Source organism: Molossus molossus, unplaced genomic scaffold (assembly GCF_014108415.1).
Source record: "Molossus molossus isolate mMolMol1 unplaced genomic scaffold, mMolMol1.p scaffold_m16_p_20, whole genome shotgun sequence".
NCBI lineage: Eukaryota > Metazoa > Chordata > Mammalia > Chiroptera > Molossidae > Molossus > Molossus molossus.
The window spans coordinates 52188068-52216061 of NW_023425356.1; the positions used below are offsets into that span (position 1 = coordinate 52188068).

At 57.0% G+C, this 27994-nt stretch overlaps 1 protein-coding gene across 1 annotated transcript; it reads right to left on the reverse strand.

Moving 5' to 3' along the window:
* Positions 1-10513: 10513 nt before the first annotated feature.
* Positions 10514-27474, reverse strand: STYXL2 (serine/threonine/tyrosine interacting like 2). Its single transcript, XM_036273767.1, has 6 exons — positions 27398-27474; positions 26683-26809; positions 17263-17357; positions 16762-16993; positions 14518-14735; positions 10514-13694 (listed from the first exon to the last, which is right to left on the reverse strand). The coding sequence occupies exons 2-6, from the start codon at positions 26793-26795 to the stop codon at positions 10918-10920; spliced, it is 3435 nt and encodes a 1144-aa protein (XP_036129660.1). The 5' UTR covers positions 26796-26809; positions 27398-27474; the 3' UTR covers positions 10514-10917.
* Between the last annotated feature and the right edge of the window lie 520 nt (positions 27475-27994).

The following is a 27994-nucleotide window of genomic DNA, read 5'->3' on the forward strand; positions in this document are numbered from 1 at the left end:
AGGACTCTCTTTTTGCCTCTGCAACTTCCTTTTCTGAGTCCACCCAGCCCAGCGTGGCTCACTTCTGTCACTGTTACATCCTTTCCTGAGTCCACCCAGCCCAGCGTGGCTCACTTCTGTTACTGTTACATCCTTTCCTGAGTCCACACAGCCCAGCGTGGCTCACTTCTGTTACTGTTACATCCTTTCCTGAGTCCACACAGCCCAGCGTGGCTCACTCCTGTTGCTATCATCTTACCTCTTCTATCTTAAGCTTTCCTTTGTTTCACTGTCCCCAGCTTTAATAAACATACTCTCAAAATCACCTGGACTCATGCATGAAGTCAAGAACCCACACATTCTAGACTGTGCTGCGGCAGACCCTCCTTGGTCCCAGTCCCTTTCCAGTGACAATAGTAAGCCTTATTTTCCTCTCCCTCCAGATCGGCAGGACAGGTCAGGGGGAGCCCAGAGCCCACCTCCACCTGATGGCCCTGCCTTCACAGGTTGGGCGGTTCCGCATGGCTTCCTGAGCTTGTTGACATCTGGATTCTACATAGCAATGGGCGTGCCCTCGTCTACCTGGCCCAGGAAGACCCTTCCTGGAGTCTCTGAGGAGTGCTCTGGCAGCCATTTGGACACACGAGGCAGCACTGTGGGGTATTGGGGCCACTGTAACGCAAAGGAGAAGAGGGGAACACTCCCCACACACCCTTAGTGCATAACAGTGCAAGGTCAGCAGTAAAGCCTGGCTTGGTGCCTGGAGGACCTGGAATAGTCCACACCGCTTTGGCTGCAGGTGGAGAAGCTCTGGGAAGAGGCCAGGCAGCAGAAGGCTGCTCCTCCGTGCCAGCCCTGGCCATGGCCACCACGAGGAGTATATGGGAGCAGACAGGACAGTGGCAGGGCTGGCTGAAGACCTCATCACACCCAGGAACTCCTTGGGAATTCCCCTAAATAACTGGTGAGGCTTTAGGGGTTTGGGGGGGTAAAGCCTGGAAAGATGTAAAGCCACCACAGTAGGTTGAAGCTAGATCCCACCCAATCCTATGCATTTCTGTTGATGCACCCGAGTCGCAGAATTGCAGCCGATGCTGCCTTGGATACACACACAGGCTATCACCTCAGGGCTCTTACTAAAACATGTAATAAAACTATGTTATTCTCTCTGCAATTATTTTAGGTCCACTCTTTAAATGTAGAGTCTTCCTCAGCTGTGCATTTACAGGCTCTGGGAACACAAAACAAAGATGCAGAGCCACCTGGATGAGCTCGGGCAGACCTGGGCCCAGCCATGCCTCACAGGTGCCGGGAAAATTCATCTTACCAGGGTCCTGGGGGCAATCAGACTCCCAGGCGTTGACCCACACTTGTAAAGTTCGTAAAATACAGGTGCGAAACCAAAGACCCCCCCTTATTCACACATGTCGAGATGGATACGCAGCTGGTGACGCGGTTCTCCTGACTCCTGCCGACAAAGCCTCTCTCTGAAGGCGGACCAGGGAGGCTCAGCCCCCACCAATCAGAGGCCTCCCAGGTGAGTGTGGGTCAGAGGAAGCCCTGGGGATGCGATGCACCTGTCCCGGCAGCTGGCTGAGGCGCTGTCGTCACGGGCGGTGGGGATACTTGTGCAGGTCGGAAGTGGCAGTGGGACCCATGTTAATGGGCTGAGACCCCCCCCATGATGGCCTCTGTCGCTCTGTCGTTTCCGACTCCCCTCCTGCCGATTGTGTCACTTCTTGCGCAGAGCAAACCAACTTCCCCAAAGCCAACAGAGCAGCTTGATCAAAGGAGATAGTGTGGACTCCAGCACCAATTTGCCTAATGACCAGCTTTGCCCGCTGCCGTGGCGGCTCGTGGAGCAGCTGTCAGCACTCCGTGGCATGGAGTCTCCGAGGGCTGAGGTTCAGTTCCTTCTGGTGAGCACCGAGTGTCCTGTTCAAGATATTCACGAACAACGAGACCAGCCCAAGAGCAGGAAGAAGGAATTAATGATAAAGCAGATGTTTACCAAGGAGAAAACACACAGTAAAATGCAGCTGTTTTCGACCAGCTACAAGACAGTGGATCCTCTGTATAATCTAAAACAAAAATAAATCAACAGCCCTGGCCGGTTTGGCTCAGTAGTTAGAGCATTGGCCTTTGGACCGAAGAGTCAAGGGTTTGATTCCAGTCAAGGGCACGTACCTTGATTATGGTTTGTCCCTGGCCCTGGTTGGGGTCATGCAGGAGGCAGCCAGTCAATATGTCCCTCTTGCGTTGATGTTTCTGTCTTTCTCCCTCTCTCTCCCTCCCGCCCACTCGATCTGAAGATAAAGATAAATAGCAAAATATCCTCGGGCAAGGATTCAATAAAATAACAATAAATAAATAAACAAATACAAAAAGAGAATATGGCCATAAATATTGAAGAAATGTTTAAGATTTATAAAAGTATGCTCTACTATTAAAAACAAATAGTAAAATATTGCTGTTGTTTTTTTTAAATCCTAACCCGAAGTTATGTTTATATTGATTTTTAGAGAGAGGGACTGGAGAGAAACATCGCCCTATCTGTTGCCTCCCTGGGGGGGGGGCGGGTGTCAAACCCACAACCTTCTGGTCTCAGGACAGTGCTCCAACTGAGAACCACCTGCCAGGGCGGGTCACAGCTTTTCTTCTTCTTTTGTGTTTTTCTGTATGGTCTAAATTTGCTTCAGTGAAGTTTCTGTTTTTTTCTTTTTTGATAAAGGAGAAAAAGGTTATTGACAAAAGTATAGGTTATTGAAAAAGGTACAAAGATGTATATCATCCAGTCCTTGGGGAAGTCAAGGCAGGAATTTCTGAAAACGGACTTAATGCTTCAGACGGGAAGAAACATCCTTTCATTTAACAACAAAGACGATGACCGTATGACATCTGATGCCCTTTGGTTCTAAAACTTTCTGGATAGTCTCCTAACTTTTTTTCATCCTCACCCGAGGACATTTTTGCATTCATCTGCAGATAGAGCAGGAGGGAGAGAGGGGGAAGAGAGAGAGAGTGAAAAACATCAACGTGGGAGAGACACATCGACTGGCTGCCACCCACACGACCCCAACTGGGGCCGGGGACAAACTGCAACCGAGGTGCGTGCCCTTAGCAGGAACAGAACCCGGGACTCTCCGGTCCGTGGGCCAACACTCTAACCGCTGAGCCAAATCGACCAGGGTAATTGTCTCCTAACTTTATCACGATGACATAAGCCCAGCATGACCTCATCTTTCACAGACAGGCCAGTTAATGGAATGGCCTTCTATGGGCCAAAGGGAGGGAGAGTTTGGATGCTCTCTGTGGAATTAAACCGCCCGGCTCACTTGCTTTCCATAGTGAACACCGCTGGCTTTGCCCAGCGTCTCGGGGACAGTGGGGGCCCCGTGGGGACCCAAGGGCCAACCACTCAGCGGCACATGTCAGTGCCTGGACGGAACTCAGTCCAAAGCTGAGATTTCACTGATGACCGGGCCTGCGAGGTCAGACTGCACAGTGCTCTGTTCATATCATTATTACGGCGTGATGAAAACATTTTATTATCAGTAAGTGCAACAACAAAAAAAACATTCTGTGTACAATCGTAGCAGAATAGACATTTGTGTGTCCGGTAGACGTATCACCTAAAAGTCTGAAGTTCCTGTGGTCAGAGAGGAAGTCAGAGCGGCCGGCCAGCCGAGCTGCGGCCCCACAGACTGTCCCCTCGCGTGGGGCCGGGGTGTCCCAGGCAGCTGCGCTCCGTCCTGTGGCTCCTGGCAGCTCAGAGCTGTAGATCTTGACGCTTGAAATAATCGACAGGAAGGAGGACGGGAGGGCGCCCGCTTGGTTTGTGCGTGGCCTCGGCTTGCCAAGGTCATGCCCCTGACACAGGCTGCGGGCTCCTGGGCCTTTTGACATTCATCATCAAAACGTCCTCTCTCTGCGTCTGTCTCATTTCAAAGGGACGTTGGCTAATCCGTGCACCCGAGTTATCTCTAATTCACAGACTTTTCACTGGGGCCGGTGCTGGGCGTCAAAGGGACACATCCAAGGCTGGGGTTTCGAGCCGGAGAGGCTTGTGGCTCTGAAGCGTCTTTGTTCCAGAGCCCGCGGGACGGTATTCAGCCGGTATTCAGCCTCTGCAGAGGAGGGCGCGCTGTGTCTCATCTGCGCTTGCGTGTCCGGCTCCCAGCGCTATTCCTGTCTCCAGCTCCCCTCCCAGGTGCTCATGGCCTGCGAGGAGCGAGTGGATGAAACCGGCCAGGGAGCTGAGCTCTTTATGGCGTCCGATCGCCCTGGAATATAAATATAGCACAATACGGGGCTCCCGACGGGGCTGGTGTTAGACCTGTTCGTCTAAATGTTGGCTGCATCTGAGGTCCCCGTTCATCCGGACCCCACGGCTATCGGACAGGGACCGGCTTTCCTTCTGTTTGAGACGCTGAGGATGAGAGGTTTGCCTAATCTCTCCCCCTCCCCCCTCACACCCCCTCCAGTGCTGCCATCTCCCCCAGCAACCTTTGTAATCAATCAAAACCCACGCGGCTGCGGCCTCGCAGCTTTAAAGAGAGAAGGCGCCTGAGAGACCGCAGATCCTGCGACGCCCCGGGACGAGGGCTTCTCTGCCCGGAGCCGGGAAGAGCGCGGGCGGGAATCACAGCCTCTTTGAACATCCTGTCCTTCATGTGCAGCTCCTGCTTCCCGGCCGTCCCCAGGGGCCAGGCCTGTCATCTCCCCACCCTCTGGCCCTGGACTGTTTACTAGTGAGCAGGACAGGGCAGCCAGCTCGGGCACAGCTTTGTTCAGGGACCCTTGTACCTTCGGGATGGCCAATCCGTCAGCAGCCCCGCAGTCCGCTTCCAGATTTGTGCAGTTACAGCTTTAATCCCTCCCCGGCCTCCATCTTTCTCAAAGGCAAGGCGGTGGGGTAGGAAAAGTGGCGCTGATCCGACTCGCCTGGGTTCCGGTGCCCGTTTCCCTGCTTCTGCTCTGCGCCTCAGCCTGAACTTTTCCTCCCACCTGGCGAATGGGGACACGAACTACGGCTTCGCGGAGCAGCTGTGTCGGTCAGCAGGGCCACGTGGAGCACAGCAGGAGGCGGCCAGCACCGTTCCAGGTGGAGTTCCAGAAAGAACGAGAGCTCGGGGGCCCTCTAGCTGCGCCCTGTCTGGGCCCCGAGGGCCGGGCTCAGGGGCCACTACCTCGTCTTCCTGTTTGGGAACCGTCGTAACTGGAGCCACTTGCTCGTGGTGTCCTGCGAAGGGCAGTGAGTGAGCCACGCGGGCTGTCGTCTTGGCCTCCGGAGCGCTGAGGTCTTCTGAGCAATGCCTGCCTCCCGGTGACTGAGGGCAGAGCAGGCTGGTGGAGCCGGCTCAGAGCAGGGCCTGGACCTCCCATTGCTGTGATGGCCCTTGGAGGGCTCCCCCAGCCCCCGCCCCAGCCTCTGCTCCGCCTCGGACAGCAGACAGTGTGGACATTTGTCAAGACAGGGCCGTGAAGCTGCTGCAGTCGCGGTGGCTGAGACAGAAACACTCTCTGCACCTCTGCTCAGCCATCAGTGACAGGTGGGACTGCTGGGCCCCCAGAGGTGCTTGGGGGTCCCCCCACCACGAGTGTCCTTGGCATCCTCTCTCCCATCACATCCGAAACATCTTGCTGCTCATCGCAGAAAAAAGGGAAGACGCCCCTCTGAAACTGAACGGAAACAATTGGAGTCTTTGGGTTGTAACAATGTAACAACGCCGGGAGCCGGATCCAAGCAGCTGATCTGTAATTCCAGGCTTTCAAAGCAACATCGGTTGAAACACTTACAACCCAACAGAGGATGTCCACGCTGCTGACTGATGATGACACGCCAGCCGTGGTCCTAAGTACTTCACAGATGTCACGCACCTGTGAGCTGGGCGGGCTCTGAAGTCACACCGTCTCCCCTTCAGGTTGGGGTTTGACTTAGAGTAGTCGTGTGGCTTTGTGTAGCTGGTTATTTCACCTCTCTAAGCCTTGGTGTCCCCATCAGTTTTTTCTGGGGCTCCTTGTCACGCCAGTCCCTTCTCATCCATCAGGTTCAGCTTAAGTATGGTCTCCTTTGGGAGATACCTTCCGATCCCCCTGCCCTCCCCCAGTTTCCCCACCAGGTCACCCTGTTTATGTCAGAGCACTGTTGTCTTCAGCCACAACCGACGTCTGTTGAAGGTGCCCTTTACGCGGGACTCGGCTTCTCGCGCCCCCTAGCAAGTACATGGGACACCATGGAGTTACATACAGCAGGGAGAGACCGACGGACAGGCAGGGGAATCGTAAGTAGCATTCTCAAGTCCTTGTCCACTGCCTATCTTCGTCAATAGAAGTATTAGCTCCTCAGGGCACGTTCTCGTCTGACTTGATTTCCTCCGAATCCCCAGTACCTCCTGATGCTTCGGAAAATGAAGTGAATAAGTAAGTGGCAAGACTCTGAAGAGGACGAAGTGGACAGTCCGTGCCCCAGCTCGCAACATAGTCCTGGAACGTGATGAACATTTAGCAGAGTGTTGGTTGCTTTTCAGTTAGATCCCAGTCTCCCAGTCCCCGGCCCCGGCTGGGGTCATGTGGGTGGCGACCATTCAATGTGTCTCTCTCACATCGATGTTTCTCTCTCTCTTCCTCCCCTGCCCCTCCCCAACTCTATCTGGGTGAGGATAAAAAAAAATTAGATCCCAAAGCTGTGTTCTTTTTAAAAATCATGATCATAGTAGTAATTCTTTTTTTTTTTAATCCTCACCTGAGAATATTTTTCCATTTATTTTCAGACGGGGGGGGGGGGGAGAGAGAAACAGTGATGTGAGAGAGACACATCGGTTGGTTGCCTTCTGCAAAACCCCAACCAGGGTCGGGACTGAACCGCAACCAAGGTACATGCCCTTGACCAGAATCGAACCCGAGACTCTTTGGCCCATGGGCTAATGCTCTAACTGCTGAGCAAAACTGGCCAGGGCTCAAAGCTGTGTTCTTTTTTAAAAAAATATTTTTCCTTTATTGATTTTAGAGAGAGAGGAAGGGAGAGGGAGAGAGATAGAAATTTTGATAAGAGGGAACATCGATTGGCCACCTCCTGCATGCCCCGCACTGGGGATCGGGCCCACAACCTGGGCATGTGCCCTGACCAGGAATCAAACTGGTGACCTCCTGGTGCAGGGTCGACACTCAACCACTGAGCCACACCGGCCGTGCAAAGCTGTGTTCTTAAGCACTTTGTGTCTATAGTAATGGCCATAACAATAAGAATGCGCTATTATGATTATACAATTACATGTAACAAGGCACATCCCACAGGCTCCTGTGCAGTCCTCCCCTAACTGTGGGAGTTTTCTCCTGGTGAGCACTTTGCATAACTCAGGGGTAGAAGAAGACCATAAGCTCACAGCTGCCTCCTCTTTTTCTTCCTATGAGACAAAATCACTGACTATCCGTTGGTTTTGTGTAGCTAAAGCCCTGTTTCAATCACTAATTAATGTCTAAGATGGACAGATCTGTGTCGGGGCTCCGTGCCGCTGTCATTTACAATGACATCTGTGGAGTGGCCCCGGGGATCCGGCCTTTCCCTGGGGATGTGTTCACCTCGTGTAGGCCGCTCTCTGTTTGCCCTGCAAGTCCGCAGTCCATCCTTCTCCAGACCGCTGGGCTCTCCTACCTGCTGGGGTGCAGTGGTTTTGGCCAGTGGACATTCCTAGTGTGAGATCAAACCCCAGGAGGAGAGGGAGCTCGGGGTACTCACCCCCGACCCCCTCCCCATGGTCTCTCGCTGGGCTCTATAAACAGCCCCTCGCTTGTCTTCAGTGGCGTTCGTGTCTCGCTCTCGCTAGCACCTGGCTGCTTTCCTGTTCTCTCTCGTTCCCTCGTCTCTGCAAACAGTTTCTTCAGGACTGGAGGCCAGAGTGCAACCTGTCGTCCTAGGTCACCCTGGGAACCCTAACACTTCAAATCCCAGTCATTCCTTCAAGTTCGCCATCAGCGGTCATGGACCATTTCCATGGACGTGCTTCCCCGATACAGAGTACGGGACCCGGGAGGAAGCTCGACTTCTCAGGCAGACACCTCTGTGAGGGCACAGTCCCCAGGGAGCTGTCCTTGGAGATCCGGCACGTGAAAGGCTTCCAGAGTCTAGGCTTGGACTTGGCCCTGGTCTGGCTCCCCTCGCTAGTGAGCTGAGCTGGTCCGCATGTGGGCCGTGAGGGTCTCCCCTGCTCCCCCAGCCAGACCAGGGGCGTCCTTGGTCCGTCTCTTCCAGGCTCTCATTCAGGGGTGGAGAAAGATGGGCTAACTCTTTCAACCAAGATGCTGCAAATGTTTGTTCAACACCCATGCTGTGAGGTATGAGTTAGGCTGGACTAGGACATTTTTTTTTTTAATCCTCACCCAAGTACCTTTTTGCAATTATCTTCAGATAGAGCGGGAGGGGGAGAGGGAGGAAGAGTGAGAGAGAAACATCGATGCGAGAGAGACACATCGAGTGGCTGCCACCCACATGACCCCAACCAGGGCCGAGGACAAACTGCAACCGAGGTACGTGCCCTTAGCGGGAACCGAACCCGGGTCTCTGGACCGTGGGCTGATGCTTTAACCGCTGAGCCAAACCAGCCAGGGCTTGACTAAGAATTGTTTTTTTAATTTTCTTGTCTACCTTGACATGATTGAGATCAATTCGTTTACTTTTCAGTTATGTTAAAAAATAAATTAAATAAATTAAAAGATGTGTAGAGTCCTGAGTTAGTGGCTCCTGTGGGTGGGCACCGGGGCAGCTGCTTGGAGGACCTGCCATTCATTTGGTCTATCCATCCCTGAACTTGGCCCTGAGTATCTACCCTCAGATTTCTAGATAATTCAAGGTGAGGGCATCAGGAAAAGAAAGAGGGCCATTGCCCCGGGATCCCCGCCCTCCCTCCAGAAGACCCATCTTCTCAGATGCCTGCCCACTGGCGTGCATCCGCATCAGAAGCTCCCCCGTGGGGGAGGGGCCTCGAGCTGCCCGGAAGGTAGAACAGGCACGAGCAGCCTGCTTGCCGTGGTGTGCTAGGGTCAGGCCGGCACATGCACTGAGAAGGGCCCAGCGAGCGCTGGAAACTGGGCATGGAGGCCACCCACTGGGCATGGAGGCCACCCACGCTGCATGAGCCAGGGAGGTAGGGGCCGCGGGGACCAGGGCTCAGCAGTGTCCGTGCTTCCCCAGGCCTCGCTCTCCCCGCGGCAGGGGGGGGGGGACCCAGCAGCAGGGCTGTTAGAAGGAAGGTGGGCACTTTAACCCAGGTGTGCTGGCAGCAGCTGTGTGCCCGGTGGAGCGCAGGCCTGCCCCTTGGCGCCCTGTGCGTGTAGGTCTGCGCTCCTAGAAATGTGTGACGTTGAACGAATCCACCTAAAAGGCTCGCCTGAGCCCCATGTCCCGTGACACTCGGGTTTCAGAAGAAGTGACTCCAGGGTGAATGGCCCCTTCCTCTTTGTCACTTCCAGGAATCACTTCATCACCCACTGTGTCTCTAGAACTGCTTTTCCCTTTTTCAATCCTCACTCAAGGATATCTTTCCATTGATTTTTTCAGATAGAGTGGAAGGAAAAAGAGAGAGAGAAACATTGACTTGAGAGAGATACATCATCATCTGCCTCCCACACGACCCAAGCAACCGAGGCACATGCCCTTGACCTGGACTCGAACCCATGACCCTTGGGTCCTCGGGCTGACGCTCTAACCGCTGAGCCACACCGGCCAGGGCTGGAATTGGGTTTTTTGATTGGTTGGGACATCTCAAAGCCCCACACGGCACAGGCCGTGCTCAGAATGCGTCTGCGCACTACAGCAGCCTGACCTGCGTTCTGGGGGCCGAGAGGCTCGGGAACGAGGGGAAAGAGCTCTTACAGCGCAGCCCGGCGGACCACAGGACAGATCAGGGGGCCACCCTCCGCATCGGGCAGTGACTCCGCCAGGAGCAAGGACGACCACAGGACTCCCTAACACCTCGCCCCCCTCCTGGTGGGGCCTTCTGCTCTTCTCTCCCCACGGTTTGCTTGTGCTCTTCCGACAGCCCGGAGGGACCCTCTCTCCACCCGAATCACATAGTGTCACCGCGACATCGGAGGAATCTGTTCTCTTTCTCCAGCTTCCTCCACTGCAATCAGGGGTCTTCCCAGCCCCCCCACCCCCCACCCCACCCCCCGCGCCGCAGGTACAAATAGACGTCACCGTCGATCACGACGTGGTGATGGGATGCTGTCTGGAGGCTCGGTGCGTGGGACAAGGTGAAGCTGCCTCACGGTAACCCATCTGTGTGTTTACAAGTTTGCCACCCGCTCGATGGTGGAGCATCGTCCTCTGCACCAAAAGGTTGTGGGTTTGGTCCCGGGTCAGGGCACGTGTGGGAGGCAACTGATTTCTCTCAACATATCCCCAGGTGGGGATTTAAAAAAAATTTGCCCGAATATCCAAAGAGCTAAAAGTGACCAGGTTGAAGAAGAAATATTGGACATCATACCAATTTAATGCCGATCCAATGCATTTACAAGGAATGACCAGAACGCAGCATCGCCGGGACAGGTGAGACTTGCCACAGGGTCGACCTCCTGGGTCCCACTAGAAAAGCTCCACGCAGAAGCACGCCTGCACCCACAGCCTCGTGGACGAGCGCCAGGGTCTCCCCCAGCCCCAGCGCCTCTGTGACCAACACTACGGAACACACGCGGGAACCTCCGAGGCTCAGAGGATGGGCAACAGGAAACGGCGTCAGTGGGTGCAGCGTTCAGCCCTGCCTTCCATGGCTCTCCTCCTCTGCCCTTCTGCCTGGCACCTCTTATTCCAGCTCTGCCCCTTCAATGAGCCTGTGCATGCCCTTGACCCTTGACAGACGGTGGCAATGTGCACCCGAGCCCTGTGCTAAGCTGCCTGGCTTCGGCCTGTGTCCCCAGTCCCTCCCAGGTCCACCCGGCCCACTAATCCTCCCTTCTCCTCTGCAGCTTGGTCCTGGTCTCTTCCTGCCGGCGTCTCCAGGCCGCGATGATGGCCTCGTCATCCATTCCTTCCTCCTCCTCCCCGTCTGTGCGGCGCCGGTACTGGGCCCGCCGTCCTGACGCAAACCTCCCCTCCTCTCTGCGCTCCGTCCTCGCCCTCTCTCCCTCCTCTTCAGACCTCACGAAGCTCTGGGTGAACTTCCTCTTGGCTCCAAGCTCAGAGAAGTCTGCCCTGGACGACTCTTCCACGTCCTCCCAGTCCCTGGGCCGGGCCCAGTCCGGACGCCGGGGCTCGGGCGACTCTTCCCCGGCGGAGGGCTCCGGGCTGGCCTCTTGGGAGCTTGTGGTCTCGCTGAACACGGCCCTGGAGAAGCTGTGTGTCTCCCGGCCCTCCCTGGTGGAGGAGGAGGAGAAGCGGGACGTGCTTCTCACGGAGCTGCCGTCGGCCGTGTGGTAGGAGGACGTGTCCTTTGCCTCCGAACGTGACTTGGAGAACTTGTACCTGGAGGAGTTGGACTCCATCTCCTGGAGCAGGGAAGACCTGGTGTGCTTCCCCCTGGAGGAGCCTCCAGACCAGTCGCTCTGGGGAGGAGACCTTTCCTCCGACCCGAGGCCGCTGAGCCACGTATTTATGCTGCTGTTTGTCTGGTGGCCGGTCCCGCTGCTGCCGCCGTAGTGACCAGGCGCATCCAGGGAGGAGCTGGCGTCCGCTCCGGGTTTTTGGGAGCCGCTGCGGGAAGAATCTCGGAAGCTGCTGATGGCGCTGTCAGCATCCTCGTCCTTCTCGCCCACGTCCCCGTCCTCGTCCTCCCTGACCTTCTTCTTCTTGAAAAGGTTGCTGCGTTTGTGGTCGGACGCCAGCTTCTCCATCTTGTACTCGGACATCTTCTCCCTCAGCTCCAGCTGCATCTCCTTCTCCTTCTGGTCGAGCTCCTTCAGGTTGACGTGGTCGGCAAAGAGGCTGCAGATGGGCTTGCTGGTGGCCCTCCCTCTGCTCCCCGCACCGTCGGCCCTGGAGCTCGGGGTGCTGCGGCAGGACAGCACGGACTGCGTGTCGGAGCTGGGTCTCGCCCGGCTTTGAGGCGGGAGGCCCAGGGAGGAGGCGCTCCGTGCGCCGAGCTCGGAGACCGCGTCATCCTCCGGGCAGCTGGCCGCGGGTGCCGCCCGGGTGCTCGCCGCGGACGGGGAGCGGGACAGGAGCAGCATCTCGTTTTGCTTCTGGGCGAGAGTTTCGCTGACGACGTTGGCGATCCAGTTCTGGATGCTGGCGATGGAGATGGTGTCTCCAGGCCCCACCGGCAGGCTAGGCACTGGCGTGGCGTGGCCCACAGCCTGCGGTGGGTGGGAGCTCAGGCTCTGGGTGCTGAGTACGGACGCGGTGTCCCCGTCGGCGCTGACCGAGGGGGCTGCAGACCAGAAGGCAGACAGGGGGATGCTCCTGCTGGCCGCTGTGCTGGCCGCCTCCCAGCTGCCCATGGACTGGCTCTCCTCCAGCGTCTGCCTGCTTCTCTCCAGCAGCTCCAGCCTCCGCTGCCTCTTCTTGGCCAAGGCCGAGCCCTCGCCCTTGCCGAGCTCTGCCACCTCCTCCTTGTCCTCACTGCCCACCTTCTCCTGGTGTTTCAGCTTCCAGGCCTGGTAGGCTGTCAGGCTGACGTCGGAGACGCCTTTCTTCTCCTGCTCGGCCTCCTCGGCCCCTGGCTCACCGCCGCTCTCTCCTGCCTCCGAGCCCCTCCTGTGGAATCCGAACTGGATTCTCTTGACCTTCCACCTTTCCAGGGCCGTGAGTCTGTCCTTGTTCCTGCTGCAGAAGTTATAGAAGGAGCTGGCCTCGGACAACACGCTCTCCTCGTCGTCCCCTCGAGCCCGGCTCCCCGCCTCCGAGCCTGCGTCCGCCTCCTCTCTCCGGCTCCTGGCGTGGAACCTCCGGGAAGCCTCCGTCTCCGCCTCCAGCAGCCTCTGGTCCCACACGTCCCAGGTGCTCTCTGTGGACACGGAGTCTGAGCGGGGCCTCCGGGCGCGGCTCTGGCTGCTGGTCTCCAGCTGCTGCCTCAGGACCCGAACGGCATGGCTGCTGACGCTCTCCGAGGTGCTGCTCTCGCTCACGGTGCACCTGCGCCTTCTCCCCTCGAAGGGGCCGGCGGCACCCTCCTCCTCTCTTTCCTCCTCCCGCCCCCACTTCCGGTGCCCCTCTGCCTGGTACCTCTCATTCCGGCTCTGCCACTCCCGGATGATCCTCTCCAGGTCCTCGTCCTCAGACTCCTCCCCACCCTGCTCGGACGGGGCAGAGCGGGTGGAGCGCCTGCCGTCTCCGCCCGGGGGGCCCCTGCTGGTCGGGAGGCCCTGCTCCTTCGTCCACTGCTCGTAGATCCTCTCCTCCTCGTCTTCATCGATGAGGGCGAGGGGCTTGGAGGCCTGGCTGGCCGTGCCCAAGGAGGAGCCACTCAGGCGGCTCGTGGCGTCGTCCTCCTCCTCCACGGTGAGGCGGTGCGCCCCGGCCCCGGCGGCGCTGCTCGCGTCCTCGTCCTCCTCGGCCCCAGGGGCGCCCCCCTCCCAGCCCTCGTCCTCGTCCCTCTCTCCCATCAGCTTCTCGTTGAGCTCCCGGAGCTGCCTCAGGAAGCCGTCGTTGGGGGCGATGGCCCGCCTCTTCCGCACCGTCATCAAGGCCTGCAGGACCGGCATGTGGTGGAAGATCATCAGGTAGGCCGCCACCAGCACCGCCGACCGGCTCACGCCCATCTCGCTGCTGACCAGCACTTTCCCTGGGGAGAGAGCACCAGTCACGGCGCCGCAGCCACAGCACGGCCTCGTCACGGTTTCCCCTACACAGCGTTTCGACGAGCCGGGTGTCACGTGTCCGGGCCTCTGGCACCCGTGCAGGGTCACGGCCTCCCTGCCCTGAGTTGTCGCTGTCAGCAGCAGGGAGGCTGCTCTGGGCGCCAGCGCACTCGCCGTGCGTCTGAGCCAGGCCAGGGGCAGGAGAGCGTCCTGCCACGGAGCCTTCTCAGGACCTGGCCTTGGCCTCCACCTGTCTGCCCGCGGGGCCCCTGCACCCTCACCCGCACCCGCACCCGCACCCGCACCCGCAGGGCCTGCCCACCCCAGCCCACGACTCCTCAGCAAGCTAATTCCCCCCGGGACTTGCTCCAGCACTTTCCTCGGCCACGTGCACTTCCCCCAACTTTTCCACAGCGAATTCCTCCTTGTCACTCAGCGTACAGGTCCCCTTGTCGCCCTCCCTGTCTGAGGTGCTGGCCTGTCTCCAACGCACTGTCCCAGGCACAGTCTCTGCCTCACCCCCGCCGGCACCTCACATTCCTCTTTCTCTTTTCCTTTACATGTCGCTGTCTTCACAACCACGGAAGATGCAGGGACCAGACTCTGGGCGTCGCATCCCAGGGCCCCAGGCAGCCCCTCGGTCCTCACTCACTGGACACCTGATGGCCCTTTCCTTCCCCCTCCACCCCTTGTCCAGCAACCTTGAGACAGATAAACCCAGCCAGGCGGGAGGTTTTCACGGTCCTGCCTCGCGTCTCTCGTCGCCGGGCGGGAGTCCCAGCTGCCCGAGGCGGGCGGACCCCTCACCTCGGCACGTCAGCAGGGCTTCGTCCAGGAACTCGGCGGCCTTGCGGAAATGCTGGGAGATGTCCACGTCGGGAAAGTCGTCCACCTCCACACCCAGGTACTGGATGCTCAGGCCGGTGTAGAAGTCAGGCCCCGTGTAGACGCCGGTACCATGAGCAGCGTTCAGGATGTGGGTGATTCCCAGCCGCTTCAGCCTCCCCTTGTTCACGGCCACGCTCCTGAGGACAAAAAGGCAGGGGCGTTTTGGGGCCAGAGTCAGAGCTAGAACGGTGGGTTACTGCTAAGGGTCAGGAGGGCACAGCCGGTGAGCGCCTCCTCCTCTGCTCCCCACGAGTCTGGGGCTCACTGCAAATACACTCAGAAAAGGAGCCAGGGACTGGGTCCCAGCAAAAGGGAGAAGACACAGGAGCTGGCCAGGGAGGGCAGGGTGAAGAAGAGAACCAGATGGGCTGTAAGGACACCTGTGAATGTCCCGAGCTTGCTGGTTTAAAGCCCCAGGCCTTGGGAATAAACACCCACCGAGACTCAGGAGAGGCCGACAGAAATGAGCAGGTGCGATTCACGTTGATGAGGACTGCGGGCGTTCTCAAAGTCCGGCCGCACGCTTTCGTTTATCTTATCCTCATAACGCACTCCGGAGGCAGGCAGGGAAACGATTTCATTCCCATTGGTAAAAACGAACCGGAAAAGCTCTGGCCTCCCGAGAGGGCGAGGGAGACGTCGAAAGGCCCAGTGGTTTGAGATTCTAGCTCAGAGCTCTCTCTCGCTCTTTTAAAAAAATATGTTTTTATTGATTATTTTTTAGAGAGGAAGGGAAAGAGAGATAAAAACATTGATGTGAGAGAGATACATCCAGCAGCTGCCTCCTGCACGCCCCCTGGTGGGGATGGAGCCTGAAACCCGGCCATGTGCCCTGACAAGGAATCGAACCGGGACCTCTCAGTCCATGGACATGCTCAATCCACTGAGCCACATGGGCCGGGCCCAAAGCTCTCTTTGCTGCTGGGGAGTGAGGGGCTGACTCTGACGAGGCCCTAAGGCCAGGGCTGCCCAGGGAGCAGAGGCCTGCAGCTGGGGACCACGTGCGAGTGTTTCTGGGTCTACGGAGCTAAGCAGAGAGCACCTGGGACTCAGTGCCCAGCCCTGGGAATCAGGCTCCGGGCAGGTGACTCCACTGTGCAGAACAAGACCCACCGTCCAAGGGCAGTTTCCTTACTGTCCCCCCAGAGGCCGCCATTCCCCTCCTTCGCTTCTGGAGACGGGTAATTACACCGGGAGAATATCCCGCTAAGTAGTCGGCAGATCTGCAGCCCCCGCAAGGCCACTGGCGCCCCCCTCTGCCTGGGCAGAGCCTGAAGGTGAGTGAGATGGTTCTGGAAACCACTGACACATTTTTAAAAACTAACTTTTTTTTCCTGATTTTGACAACAATAAATGTTTACTCTAGGAAATCTGTACGCTTCTAAAGAAACCTAAAGAAGAAACTAAAAATCAAGTGTGGCCCTGGCCGGTTTGGCTCAGCGGTAGGAGCGTTGCTCATGGACCAGAGACCCAGGTTCAATTCCTGCCAAGGGCACATACCTCAGGTGCAGCCCCGGTTGGGGTCATGTGGGTGGCAGCCAGTCGATGTCTCTCTCACGTCGATGTTTCTCTCTCTCTCTTTCTCCCTGCCTCCCTCCCGCTCTATCTGAAGATTAATGTAAAAATATCTTCAGGTGAGGATTAAAAAAAAACAAAAAACAAAAACGGCGTGCGGAACCCCCTCCTAGGGAGACGTGCGGTGGAGATTTGGTTCCACTTGGTTCTCGTTTGCTGTCAATGCAGACGCTACACAGGCGTCCACTGCCACCCCACAGCGCCATGCTGAAGCCACCTGGTGTCCTCACTGCTGTGAGTTTCTCAGCACAGCGGCAGACACGCTCCGAATGTGCCCCGGGGGCTGTGACGGAGGGCGAGGGGGTGTGTTGGCTCCAGGCAGGAAGGGAGCCCAGAGAAGGCACCTGGAGGGGACAGAGGACAATTGTGCCAGCATTTTGCCCTGAGGACCTGTGAGGTGAGGGCGGTCTGTGCGTGCAGGTGGGCGGGTGGGGCCTTTCTCCGACATGGGGGGCAGGGTGGGTGGTCAGGCAGCATCGCTTCTCTGGCTGGAGCTATCGGGCCTTTGGTGAGAATGGGGGCAGTTGCATCTCCATCGGGCGCTACCGGAGGGCGGGACACAGGGTCACACCCCACCGTCAGACTCACTTCTCCGCTATGAAGACGTTGGGCCAGACCTCGTCCACCTCATTCCAGGGGGCCTCCTGGCGGTCTTGGACCAAGGCCCGCTGCAGGTCCAGCACGCAGGGCGTGTTGTACAGGCTGGTGCCGTCCATCTTCTCCCGGACGCGGTTGTACAGGTCCTCCACCAGCAGCTGCTCGGCCGACTCCAGCATGCCCCGACCCGTGGCCTCGGTCCGGACCCCCCGCGGCTTCAGTTCTAGGGGCACAGGTGGGGTCTCAGCAGGGCGGGACCGCACAGCCGCCCGCTCCGGGGAGAGCTTGCTCCCGGCCAGCTCGCTGCCGGCCCCTGGGCGTGGGCTGACAGGCCAGCAGCACCTGCTGGGAAGGCCGGATGAGCCGCCTCCTGCCCTGCTCCTCTCGGTGACATGGGAGCGCCCGAGACGCACACGGACCCCTTCCGGGCCCGTCTGAGGCCTCCGGGTGGCCTGCGGGCTGGCCGACTCCCGCCCCGCCCTGCGGCATTACCTTCGCTGATGATCCTTTTGGCAGCCACAGCGGAGGAGAGGTGGATGGGCTCCATGAAAACGCTCTCTGTGTCTGCCTCGGAGACCACGGAGCACCTGCGAGAGGGCGGGAGAGACTCCGAATGGGAGCCGTCCTCCTGACCTGAGGGTCCTGAGCATGCTGTTAGCCACGGTGGGCAGCGCTGCCCGCCAGAGGGAGCCCTCCGCAGCCGAGGAGCCTGAGAAGGCGGACGCTGGGGCCGGGGCACAGAGGTCATCTGTCAGCCCGGAGCTGGCACCCAGGTGAGCCGACGCTTAGGGACACGGTCGTCCAGGTTGTGGCTGGGGGGACTCACCCTGATGCGGCTTGACTTTCTGTACTGTGTCCCCACCCTTGGGCGGCCCGCTGCTCCTGTACCCCTCGGCCCGTTTCCCTGCCATCAATGCAGAGATGTGCCTCACTGCCTCTGCTGGGTGGTAGCTGGGTGCCCCGTGTGGTGTCCCTGCTTGTGCGGGAGCGGCTGGGCACAGAGGGAGGCCTGGCACAGCGGAGGGAGCGGGCGGACGTGCTCCCTGCCCACCCTCGTCTGACCACAAGGACCGGAGGACCAGCCTGGGCAGGGATGCAGTCAGGCACCTGAGCAAAACACCAAGGCCGTTTCCGGGATAAACCCAGCAGAGGGGTCCTCAGGGCCTGTGGAGGGAGCTGTGGGTCAAAGGCGGAAACTGATTAGGGCCACGGTCTAGTGGCGGGTGTCCCCCTCCCGGTGGGGGTGTGTGTCTCCTCTTTTCCAGTGTTGGGTGCGCTCTGGGGATTTTTCCGCTTAATCTTTCCTAGGTCCAGAGAGGTTTAAAAAAAAAAGGTGAGCCCTGGCCAGTTTGGCTCAACGGTTAGAGCGTTGGCCTGCGGTCCGGAGAGACCGGGGTTCGGTTCCCGCTAAGGGCACGTACTTCGGTTGCAGTTTGTCCCCGGCCCTGGTTGGTCGTGTGGGTGGCAGCCACTCGATGTGTCCCTTCACATCGATGTTTCTCTCTCTCTCCCTCCCACTCTATCTGTACAAAAAATGGAAAAATATCCTCGGGTGAGGATAAAAACAAACAACAAAAAACAAACAAACAAAAAAAAAAGGTGAGAGGGTTTAATGGACACCTTTTTTCTTTCCGATCACAAACCTGCCCTCATTCTGCCCTTTGATCATCCCCGTGCCCCGCCCCTCGTCCCCTGGCCACCACGAACGTGGGGCACAGCACAGCGTGGCCTTTTCCAGAATGGTCGTACGTCGTGGAGTCTCCGGACGCTGCCCGGCTCACTGAGCAGTGTGCCTGAGCGTCAGCCACCCACTGCCCACGTCACAGCTGGCTCCTTTCTGTCCCCTGGTGGCACCCACTGTTTCTGCCCTTCAGGCTACTTCCGCCACCACTGTCCCGTGCCTGGGGTCCAGGCTGAGTGTCCCAGAGGGGAAAACGACAGCCCGCCTCCGGTTTGGTACTTCGGATTCTGTCTCCTTCCTGAATCTGCTGCGATGTCCTTCCCAGAGCCCTCGGACAGCTGCCCTGCCATCCGTCCAGGTGTGCGGAGGACAACCCACGGGTGGCCACTTCGCCCGGACCTGGGACCTCTGTCTGTGGTCTTTTTGCTTTGAAAAGTCTGAAGTGAGTGTGTTTCCTGATCCCGGGACCTGACCTACTTTATATTTATGGAATCCTGCAGGGTCTCGTTTTAGTTCCCAGGGTTGAAATATCCCAGTGATGTTCCCTGGTTTGCTTTCATCCATTGTGCTAGGAATAGATACCGCTTTCTGAGTGCCTGGTATGACTTTAATTTTGACAAAACTCCCACAAATAGGTATTATTCCTGCTTTAAGATGAGAAAACTGTAGCTCAGAATGTTTACCAAAATCGCCCAAGGCAGTAAGCAGCAGGGCTGAGCTGCAAACACAGAGGCTTTGCTTTAAATCCAGTCCCTCCACCGCGACACGCTGACGCCATTTAGACTGGCAAGGGCAGGGGAGTCAGCTCGTAGATGTGACCCCATTGGATCCCCAGTCACAGCCCAGACTCTGACACAGCAAAGTACCTAAAAGATACATGTTGAAACCACGGATGGATGGATGGATGGATGGATGGATGGATGGATGGATGGATAGGTAGATGAGTGGGTGGATGGGCGGGTGGATGGGCGGGTGGGTGGGCGGGCGGGCGGGTGGATGGGTGGATGAATGGATGGGTGGATGGGTGGATGGGTGGATGGGTGGATGGGTAGATGGGCGGGTGGATGGGTGGATGAGTGGGTGGATGGATGGATAGATGGATGGGTGGATGGGTGGATGGATGGATGGATGGATGGATGGATGGGTAGATGGGTGGGTAGATGGGCGGGTGGATGGGTGGATGAGTGGGTGGATGGATGGATAGGTGGATGGGTGGATGGGTGGGTGGGTGGGTGGATGGATGGATGGATGGATAGATGGGTGGGTAGATGGGCGGGTGGATGGGTGGATAAGTGGGTGGATGGATGGATAGATGGATGGATGGATGGATGGATGGATGGATGGGTGGGTGGATGGACGGGTGGGTGGGCCGAGGCCCATGTCCGCTGCCTGCACACTTAGCCCTCCCTGCTTCGCCACCTTCACCGTAGGTTCGTGGTTTCCCTTGGGAAGAGTCTTCCCTGGCCTCCACCTCACACTGCCCATTCTCCTTTCTGTAGGGCACCTCTACCGGGTACACATTGACACCAACCTGTGAGACTGTGAGGCAGGCCTGTGTCCTGGACGAGACCACGCCCCCAGGAGGCAGGGCCCTGCTGGGTGTTTTGATGACTGTTGGGTTCCCTGCACCTGCACAGTAACTGGCACTGAGGGAAAGGTCATAGGTACGTTCTGATTCACTGGCCGAACGTGTCCTCAGTAGCATCTGGTTTCAGGGAACTTGGCAGTGAGCAACAAGCATGTGCCATGCTCATCATTTCACTGGGACGCCTGTGGCGACACCCGAGCCCTGGCTCCGCCGGTCCGTGCTCACTGTGCGCCCCGGAGGCCCAAGTGCACCTACTCTGGGAGGTCTGTGTTGACAATTAGCAGCTTTTTCTTATGGTGGATTACAGGTGGCCCCAGACCTGTGACCCTCCTCACTTAGAGAGGTCAGTCCCCTGCCCTGGAATCTGGGTGGTCTCTTGGAGGCTTTCACCGGTAGAATGTTCTGGAAGTGACACTGTGCAGCCACTGAGCCCGGGCTAAAGGGCAGCTTCCCTTCCTGGCTTCGTCGTTCTCTCTGGCGGCCCCGAGCTGCCAGAGAAGAGGTCTGACTACCGAGTGGGGACGGCTGTTGGCCGACAGTCCCCGCTGGGCTCCCAGCCCACAGCCAGCCACGTGCACGGGCCCCTCAGAGGCGGAAGCTGCACCTGCCGCCCTTCCCGCAGCGGCCCAGCCTAGTCCTGGCAGGTTCCTGACCCACCGAAGAGGGAGCAAACAGAGCCATGGTCCTGAGTCATCGCGTGTCGGGGAACGTTGTGAAGCAGTAATAAATAACAGGCACAGGCTGCTCCAAGGACTAAGAGGTGACATTTGAGCAAATGCCGGGGCACGCTCTCGTGGCGACAGAGCCTAGTCAGAGTCAGCGACCACCCACGTGTCTGCCGTGGGGAAGAAACAACACGTGGCACCCACAGGGGACAGTCTGGGCCCAGGGTTCAGGGCACCGTGGCTTTCAAATAACATCTCGTGCGACTGTAGTCAGAGCCTCACGTCCCGTGTAAATGTGAGCCCGTCGCCACTGCGACAACATCTATTAAGGGACAGTCGTCCTTTTACTTATAAAAGTGGTATTTATCCTGGTAACAAAATACTTGTTTTGTGTACTAAAGGCCAGAACTATGTAAAATGAGGTTTGGGGAGGAGAGCGAACCTGACCCCGGCAGGTCATGAGCCAGGAATTTTTTTTTTTTTTTTTTTATCCTCACCCAAGGATATTTTTCCATTTTTTGTACAGATAGAGTGGGAGGGAGAGAGAGGAAGGGGAAGAGAGAGAGAGAGAGAAACATCGACGTGAAGGGACACATCGAGTGGCTGCCACCCGCACGACCAACCAGGACCGGGGACAAACTGCAACCGAAGTACGTGCCCTTAGCGGGAACCAAACCCAGGTCTCTCCGGACCACAGGCCGACGACGAGCCAGGAATTTTTGTTCTGGTGGGATGACAAGGTGCTTCCTCCAGGCAGCCCCCCTTGCTCCCACAGGTCAGTTTCTGTCCTCTGCTGGCCTCCAGGGCCCTGCATTCTGAGGAGGCTTTCTGGTGTCTGTCCTCGGTACTCCCAGTTGGGGACAAGGTGAAAGAAACAGGGAAGAGCCCTCACCTGTCAGGTGCGCAGAGGCCGGGACGACTCAGCAGGTGGCTCTCCACCTGTGAGCCCTTGACCTGGCCGTTTTCCCTCGACAGCGTTAACTTCTTACAGGTGGGTCCAGTTTTAAGTGACAAACACCGGAAACCAAGCCTCTGTCCTACTCGCCCCTAAACTCAGAGGCTGGGGTTTGATTTGAAATTGAAACTTGGGAACAGACACGACCGAGAAGCACCTTGCCTTCCTGTGGGCGGTGCAGACGGAAGTTCAGCAGCTTCCTCAGCAAACCGGGGGAATCGCACCGGAAGGCGAGACCCAGGACACCTTGAGACGACCTCCAGCCCCACCACCAGCGGTTCCTGGCCGCTGCTGTACAGGGGTGAGATCAGGACCCTCAGTGACAGGCCAGGGGTTGCTCACAGCGCTTTCACCAGACGGCCGCTAGGAGAGGGGGCACGGGCACCGGGGGGTCATGAAACCGTTTGCCACCAATGTGGTTCCCAAGTCTGTAAGGAAGGAGAAGGGGAGGACACGGACGGGCCTGGGGGGGGGGGCAGTGAGGAGCAGACAGAACTGTCCAGAAAGAAGGAGGAAGGAGGTGAGACTTGAGCACTGACCTTGCGTCGGTTACAAGGTCAGCGAGACTGCGGCCCTGGAGGTCTGACTTGGACCACGTCGGGGCCGCCACCCGCGATGCCCACACGCCTAAGGTGCAGTGAGGGGGCGCCCACGCCCGATCCAAAGCGGCAGGGGCTGGCTGTCCACCAGAATCGATAGACATCTCATCACGGGATCAGCAAGAAGCAGCTGAAGCCCTGAGGGGAACTGAAAACGTGACCGTGAGGTGAGCTTGACCAGCGTCCTGACCAGGAGCCGGAGGGGTGCTGCTTCCCTCCGCCCCGCTCTCCCAGCCCAGACTGTGCCCGTTAGTGTCACAGAATCGGTTCACTGGCACGCCCAGCTCCGGGGGCACAGAGAGAAAACCAGAACAGCACCGTCCACAGCAAGGATGAGTACGGTTTTGTGGAACCTCTTTGTAAATGTCCGCACACCTGGCGCTGGTTCTGAGCCGGGAGGTGAGTGTCTCCCACCGCGGGGCCCTCGGCACAGTCTGAAAGCCAAGGGACAGGCTGTCAGGACACAGGATGGAGCGGGATTGGGGTCCTTCAGCCCAGATCCCCCGACAGCCGATCACGTCCTTTCCAGGACTCCTTGGGAAACATGCAGGCAGAGGCCCAGGAGGGGGTGTCTTTCTTGATCTGACTTTTGCTGAAAAGGCACAGGTATCTGAGCACCCTCCGAACGTCCTTTGGCTTCAGAGAAAGGGGCACACAGGCCAGGTCAGGCTCCGAGGAAGGAGAGAAGCCAGTCCACTAAAGCAAATCGATGTCCAGCCCCCGCGGCCAGCAGGCTTGCAGAGAGCGGCAGAGGCGGAAAAACCGTCACGGGAGCGGGAACATCAAAGAGAGAGGGGAGACGGAGGAGCCGTTTCCTGAGGACCCAGCCTGGCCCGTCCACAGCCAGCTCCCACCCGCCACACCCCCCACGTGAACTTGGCCAGGAAACGTCACCGACGGTGGGCGGAGACGCCAGCTCGAGAGATGGCCTGACCCTACCACCGAGGAAGTCCACCAAACGGCCACGGCCGGAGAAATTCAGATCCAGAAAGAAAAAGCAGAGACGGATTCTGACTCGGTGAGAAACAAGGGAGGCAGAAAAAGGTGACTCGTCTTCCTCCTCTACTCCTGCCTGGTCTCACAGTTTCCCTTCCCAACCTACACTCTAAGACACTCCGTCCCCCAAAGTGAGAGGCTCTTCAGACGATGCCCGGGCCCTAGGGCAATAATTAAATATATACACAGACTTCATTCTGCCAGCCTGCTGTTAACTGGACAGTTCGTTGTGCTGTTTAAACATTCTGTACCTTGACCACCACGAGCTGCTGGAACACCCTTCTGGTGCATGGGGTCCTATTCCTGTAAGTATCAGCATCAAGGCTGCTCGGTCACGGGACGGGCATATGTTTGGTTTCAGTAGATACTACGGGAGAGTTTCCTAAATGGCTGTACTAATTTACACACGTACCAGCAGTGATGGGAGTCTGTCTCCCATCATCATTCCGATTGGCTGCCGCTGGGTTTTAATTTTAGATAGTGTGGCGAGTCTGTAGCGGTACTGAGGTGTCGTTTTCATGCCAGTTTCTGTGACATATTTCGGCTTTTATTGGTTTCTAGCTTAAGTCTCAACTGGTCAGAAAATGTGTTTTGCATCGTTTTAAGCATTAAAAGCGTGTTGACAAAGCAATGAAGCCTAGCGTGTGTTGTTCCACTTCGGTAACTGTGCCCTGTGCAGGCGATAAGAACACATATTCGGCGATCGTTGGGTTCATGGTCTATAAATGCCAATCAGATTAATTTTGTTTATTGTTTTGTTCAAATTTCCTATAGATTTATTTTTAAATTTATTTTTCAATTATAGTTGGCATACAGTATTATATTAGTTTCAAGTGCACAGCAGTGATTAGACATTTATATACCTTACAAAGGTCTAGTACACAGTCCATAAGTGACGCCCTGGCTGGTTTGGCTCAGTGGTTACAGCGTCGGCCCATGGACCAATGAGTCATGGGTTCAATTCCTGTCAAGGGCATGGACCATGGTTGCGGTTCATCCCCGGCCCTGTTGGGGTCATGCGGGAGGCAACTGGTCGATGTGCCTCTTTCATGTCGATGATTCTCTCTCTCCCCCTCCCTCCCACTCTATCTGATGATAAATATCAGGTGAGGATTAAAAAAAAATGAGAAAAGACCATGTTATGCCCTGGCCGGCATGACTCAGTGGTTAGAATGTCAGTCCTCTGTGGGTCTTTTTCTATTTTGTTTGGTTTATTCATTTGTATTGTTTTTATAGATTTCACGATAATAAAAAAATAATCATTTTTTAAAAATTTATAAAAAAGAATGTCGGTCCTTATACCAGATTGTCTCAGGTTTGATTTTAGCCAAGGACACATACTTGGGTTGTACGTTCGATCTCCAGCCCTGGTCAGGGTGTGGGACGCAACCAATCGATGTGTCTCTCTCATATCGATGTTTTTTTTTCTCTCTCTCTCTCTCTCTCCCCCTTTTTTCCCTCCCTTCCACTCTCTCTAAAAATCAATGGAAAAAATACCCTCCAGTAAGGATTAACCAGAAAAGAAAGAAAAGACCATGTGAGGTGTCTGGCCAACAGGAAATGCCAAACACGTGAAGAGGCCTCTAAGATCCTGCTGTGGGGTCGGCCTGGCCCTCAGGTCATCCCGTCTCCAGGTCTTCCCAGCCGAGGCCTCAGACACCTTGGGGCAAAGGCCAGCCACACCCCCGTCCCTCGCCCAGGTTCCCATGCCAAGCTAATAAGCGGTTGCTTTACGTCACTAAATCTTACGGCATGAGCAACGGTCACTGGAGCCCTGTAACCTTTGTACACCCTCAGGCCTGTCTCTTGTAAGCAGTACCTGGGCTTTCCAAACACTGAGTCCGCCGGTGGTAGTGCTTTGATTGCAGTGTTTCGTCTATTGGTGTTTAACGTGATTACTTATATATTTGGATTTAATTCTACCATTTTCTTATTATTTTTTTTATTTTAATTTTTTTATCCTCATCCGAGGACATTTTTCCATTTTTGTTCAGATACAGTGGGAGGGAGAGACAGGAAGAGAGAGAGAGAGAGAGAGAGAAACATCGATGTGAAAGGGACACATCGAGTGGCTGCCTCCTGCACGACCCAACCAGGGCCAGGGACAAACCGCAACCAAGGCACCTGCCTTTAGCAGGAACCGAACCTGGGTCTCTCTGGACCGCAGGCCAACGCTCTAACTGCTGAGCCAAACCGGCCAGGGCTTGTTATTATTTTATGTATATTTTTTCTCTTCTTTCTTGCCTTCCTCGGCATTGATTACATTGTATTACTGTGTCTTCCCCGCCCATTTGATTGTTAGTTACACGTTCTGTTCCGAAACTGACAACACACACTAGAAGTGACAGGACTTCCCACCCACACCGAGTGGAGGGTGAGCATGCACGCAGGGAAGCGAAGAAATGAATTGGGATGAAACATCTAAGAAGGAGCTTTGGTGTGGTTCCTGACTCATGGAGTTGTCTGGTCTGTGTAGATCATATTGTTAAAGAAACCATGAGCCTTTTTAAAAAGGCTTGGGGGCCCTGGCCGGTGTGGCTCAGCAGTTAGAGCGTTGGCCCTCTGACCAAAGAATTGTGGGTTTGATTCCGGTGAAGGGCACGTACCCCAGTTGCGGTTCGTCCCAGCCCTGGTCAGGTCGTGTGGGTGGCAACCAGTCGATGTGTCCCTCTCATGTCAATGTTTCTCTCTCTCTCCCTCTCTCTCTCTCTCTCTCTCTCCCTCTCTCTCCTCCCTCCCTCCCACTCTACCTGAAGATAAATAGAAAAACATCCTCGGGTGAGGATTAAAAATATAAATTAATAAATTTTAAAGACTTTGGGTGTTAAAACCCTTAAAACTGCCTACAGGCCCCAAATGACCATAAGCAGGACAGTCTGCCAAAGGCCACGATGGATGAGGTCCCCCCTTCATTTCCACCTCTCTCCCGTGGGGGAGCCTGTAAGACCCCAGGTGACCTTGAGATACTCTAGCCGGGTCCTTGCTTCCCGTTCACAGAGAAGTCAGGCTCGGGAAGCGGAGTGACTCTGCACATGAACTGGGTGCCAGGGCGGAGGGGAGGAGGCAGGCCCGCTCTTATTATGACAGAACCATTCCAAACAGCCACGAGGCATTTCTGCTGTCTCTGGTTTTTCTTAGAACTTCATGAAATTTTTGACTCTGCCTCATAATAGTCTCTCAAGGATGTTATGTAAAAGACAGTGTTACATTGTCCTAAAAGAAAGGGGACTCTCCAGGAAAGACACCGTCAGACTCCTACTCATCCTTCGAGGTTCAGGTCCAGCCTCGCCTCCTCCAGGAAGTCTCTCACGCCCCCTCCAAAGCCAGTTGTTCCTGCCCTGGGCCCTCCGCTCACCAGACCCCAGGCACGCGGTTCTAAGGTCGACCGCAGGCCGGTGCGGGGGAGACGGCGCACAGAAGGTACTCACTGGCTGGGCGAGGGGCTCCGGAGGAGGTACCGGGCCTGCACGGCCCGCACGTCGGCTCCCTCCTCGTCACCCGGGACGACCTGCTCCTCCTCGGGGTCCCGACCGGTCGCCATGACAGCCTGTCAGCCTGTGAGTTTCGCAGGAAAAAGTTGAGGAATCTGGTCCTGGGGGTTAGGGGGAGGGGGGGCGGGGTGTCAGTAAGGCCACTTCGGTGGACCTGGGAATGGGGGTGGGGTCACCACATGCTAATACTTTCCTGGTGAGAAGACCCACGGGGGAAACTAAGTCACACTTGGCCCAGCCACTGTCACCAGGACACCAAGGCTCACGCCCTGGCTGATCAAGAGCCGGCCTCAGAGTTACAAGGTTTAAGAAGTGACAACGTGGCTCTTTCCACAGATGCCAGCAAGGGGGGCAGGGGGACCAGAGGTTGAAAAGTGACTTCCCTAGCAGAAAGCTTTCTGCTGAAACAAAACACACACCTGCAGTCACACACCCCGTCTCCGCTGGGGGAGGGCAGCTGGCCCCCGCGTCTGACCAAGGCCACCGGGGTCCGGCCTCGGGCCCAGGCACCATCCCCCAGCCCTCAGGCAGGAGAAGCCCCCGGAGCTGAGCTGGTCCCCGGTGGCTGGGCCCTGACACCTGGGGCAGAGCTGCTGCCCCTGTGCCCACCCCAGGGGCCCACAGGACCAAGCGGAGAAAGAGGCTCACTCACCGCAGTTCTGCCTGTGTCTCCACACCGAGGGGGTGTCCCGAGGCCGCAGGGACCCAGAGGAAATGGCTAGAAGGCCCGACCAGTGAGAGGGGCCCACTGTCCCTCAGTGCCTCTCCTCTGAGGGGCAGGACAGCTGCTCACAGGAAACCTTAGCCACCTGCTAAATTTAGCCTCTGGCCCCACAGCCGGGCTATCTCTGGAGAAAGGAATGCGAGCTCCATCCCACCCGGGGAAGCAGGTCCCACTTAACTCCTTCCCTCCGGGCCAAGTCCCCAGAAGCCCCAGAGCAGCCTAGTGGGGGGTGGGGGTGGAGTTCATGCTTTGTAGGTGGAGAGGCCTGAAGGAAAGCTTTGGGGGGCTCTCTCTTCATACCCTCCCGGCTGGCGCTGCCTGTGCAGTCCTTCCCGAAGACAGTCTGAGCCAAGGACCTAGCGGAATAGACAAACTGCACCTCGGCTTAGAGGGACTGGAAAAAACACCCGGTGTGTAGAGCGGGGGGCCCTCTCCAGGTGTCGGGACAACGCCGTGGTGTGACTGTGAGCCGGGGACTCCTTTTGACACAGTGACTCTGTGTGGTGGGCTGGACATCAGTGCTCC

Bases quoted from the DNA above. Each gene is read 5' to 3' on its own strand.
- STYXL2 (XM_036273767.1), bottom strand. From the start codon at position 26,795: ATGGCGACCGGTCGGGACCCCGAGGAGGAGCAGGTCGTCCCGGGTGAC. The intron at 17,358-26,682 runs GTGAGTACCTTC...GCCCTCTCGCAG, and splicing joins CGGAGCCCCTCGCCCAGCCA to GTGCTCCGTGGTCTCCGAGG. The intron at 14,736-16,761 runs GTGAGTCTGACG...TTTTGTCCTCAG, and splicing joins AACGTCTTCATAGCGGAGAA to GAGCGTGGCCGTGAACAAGG.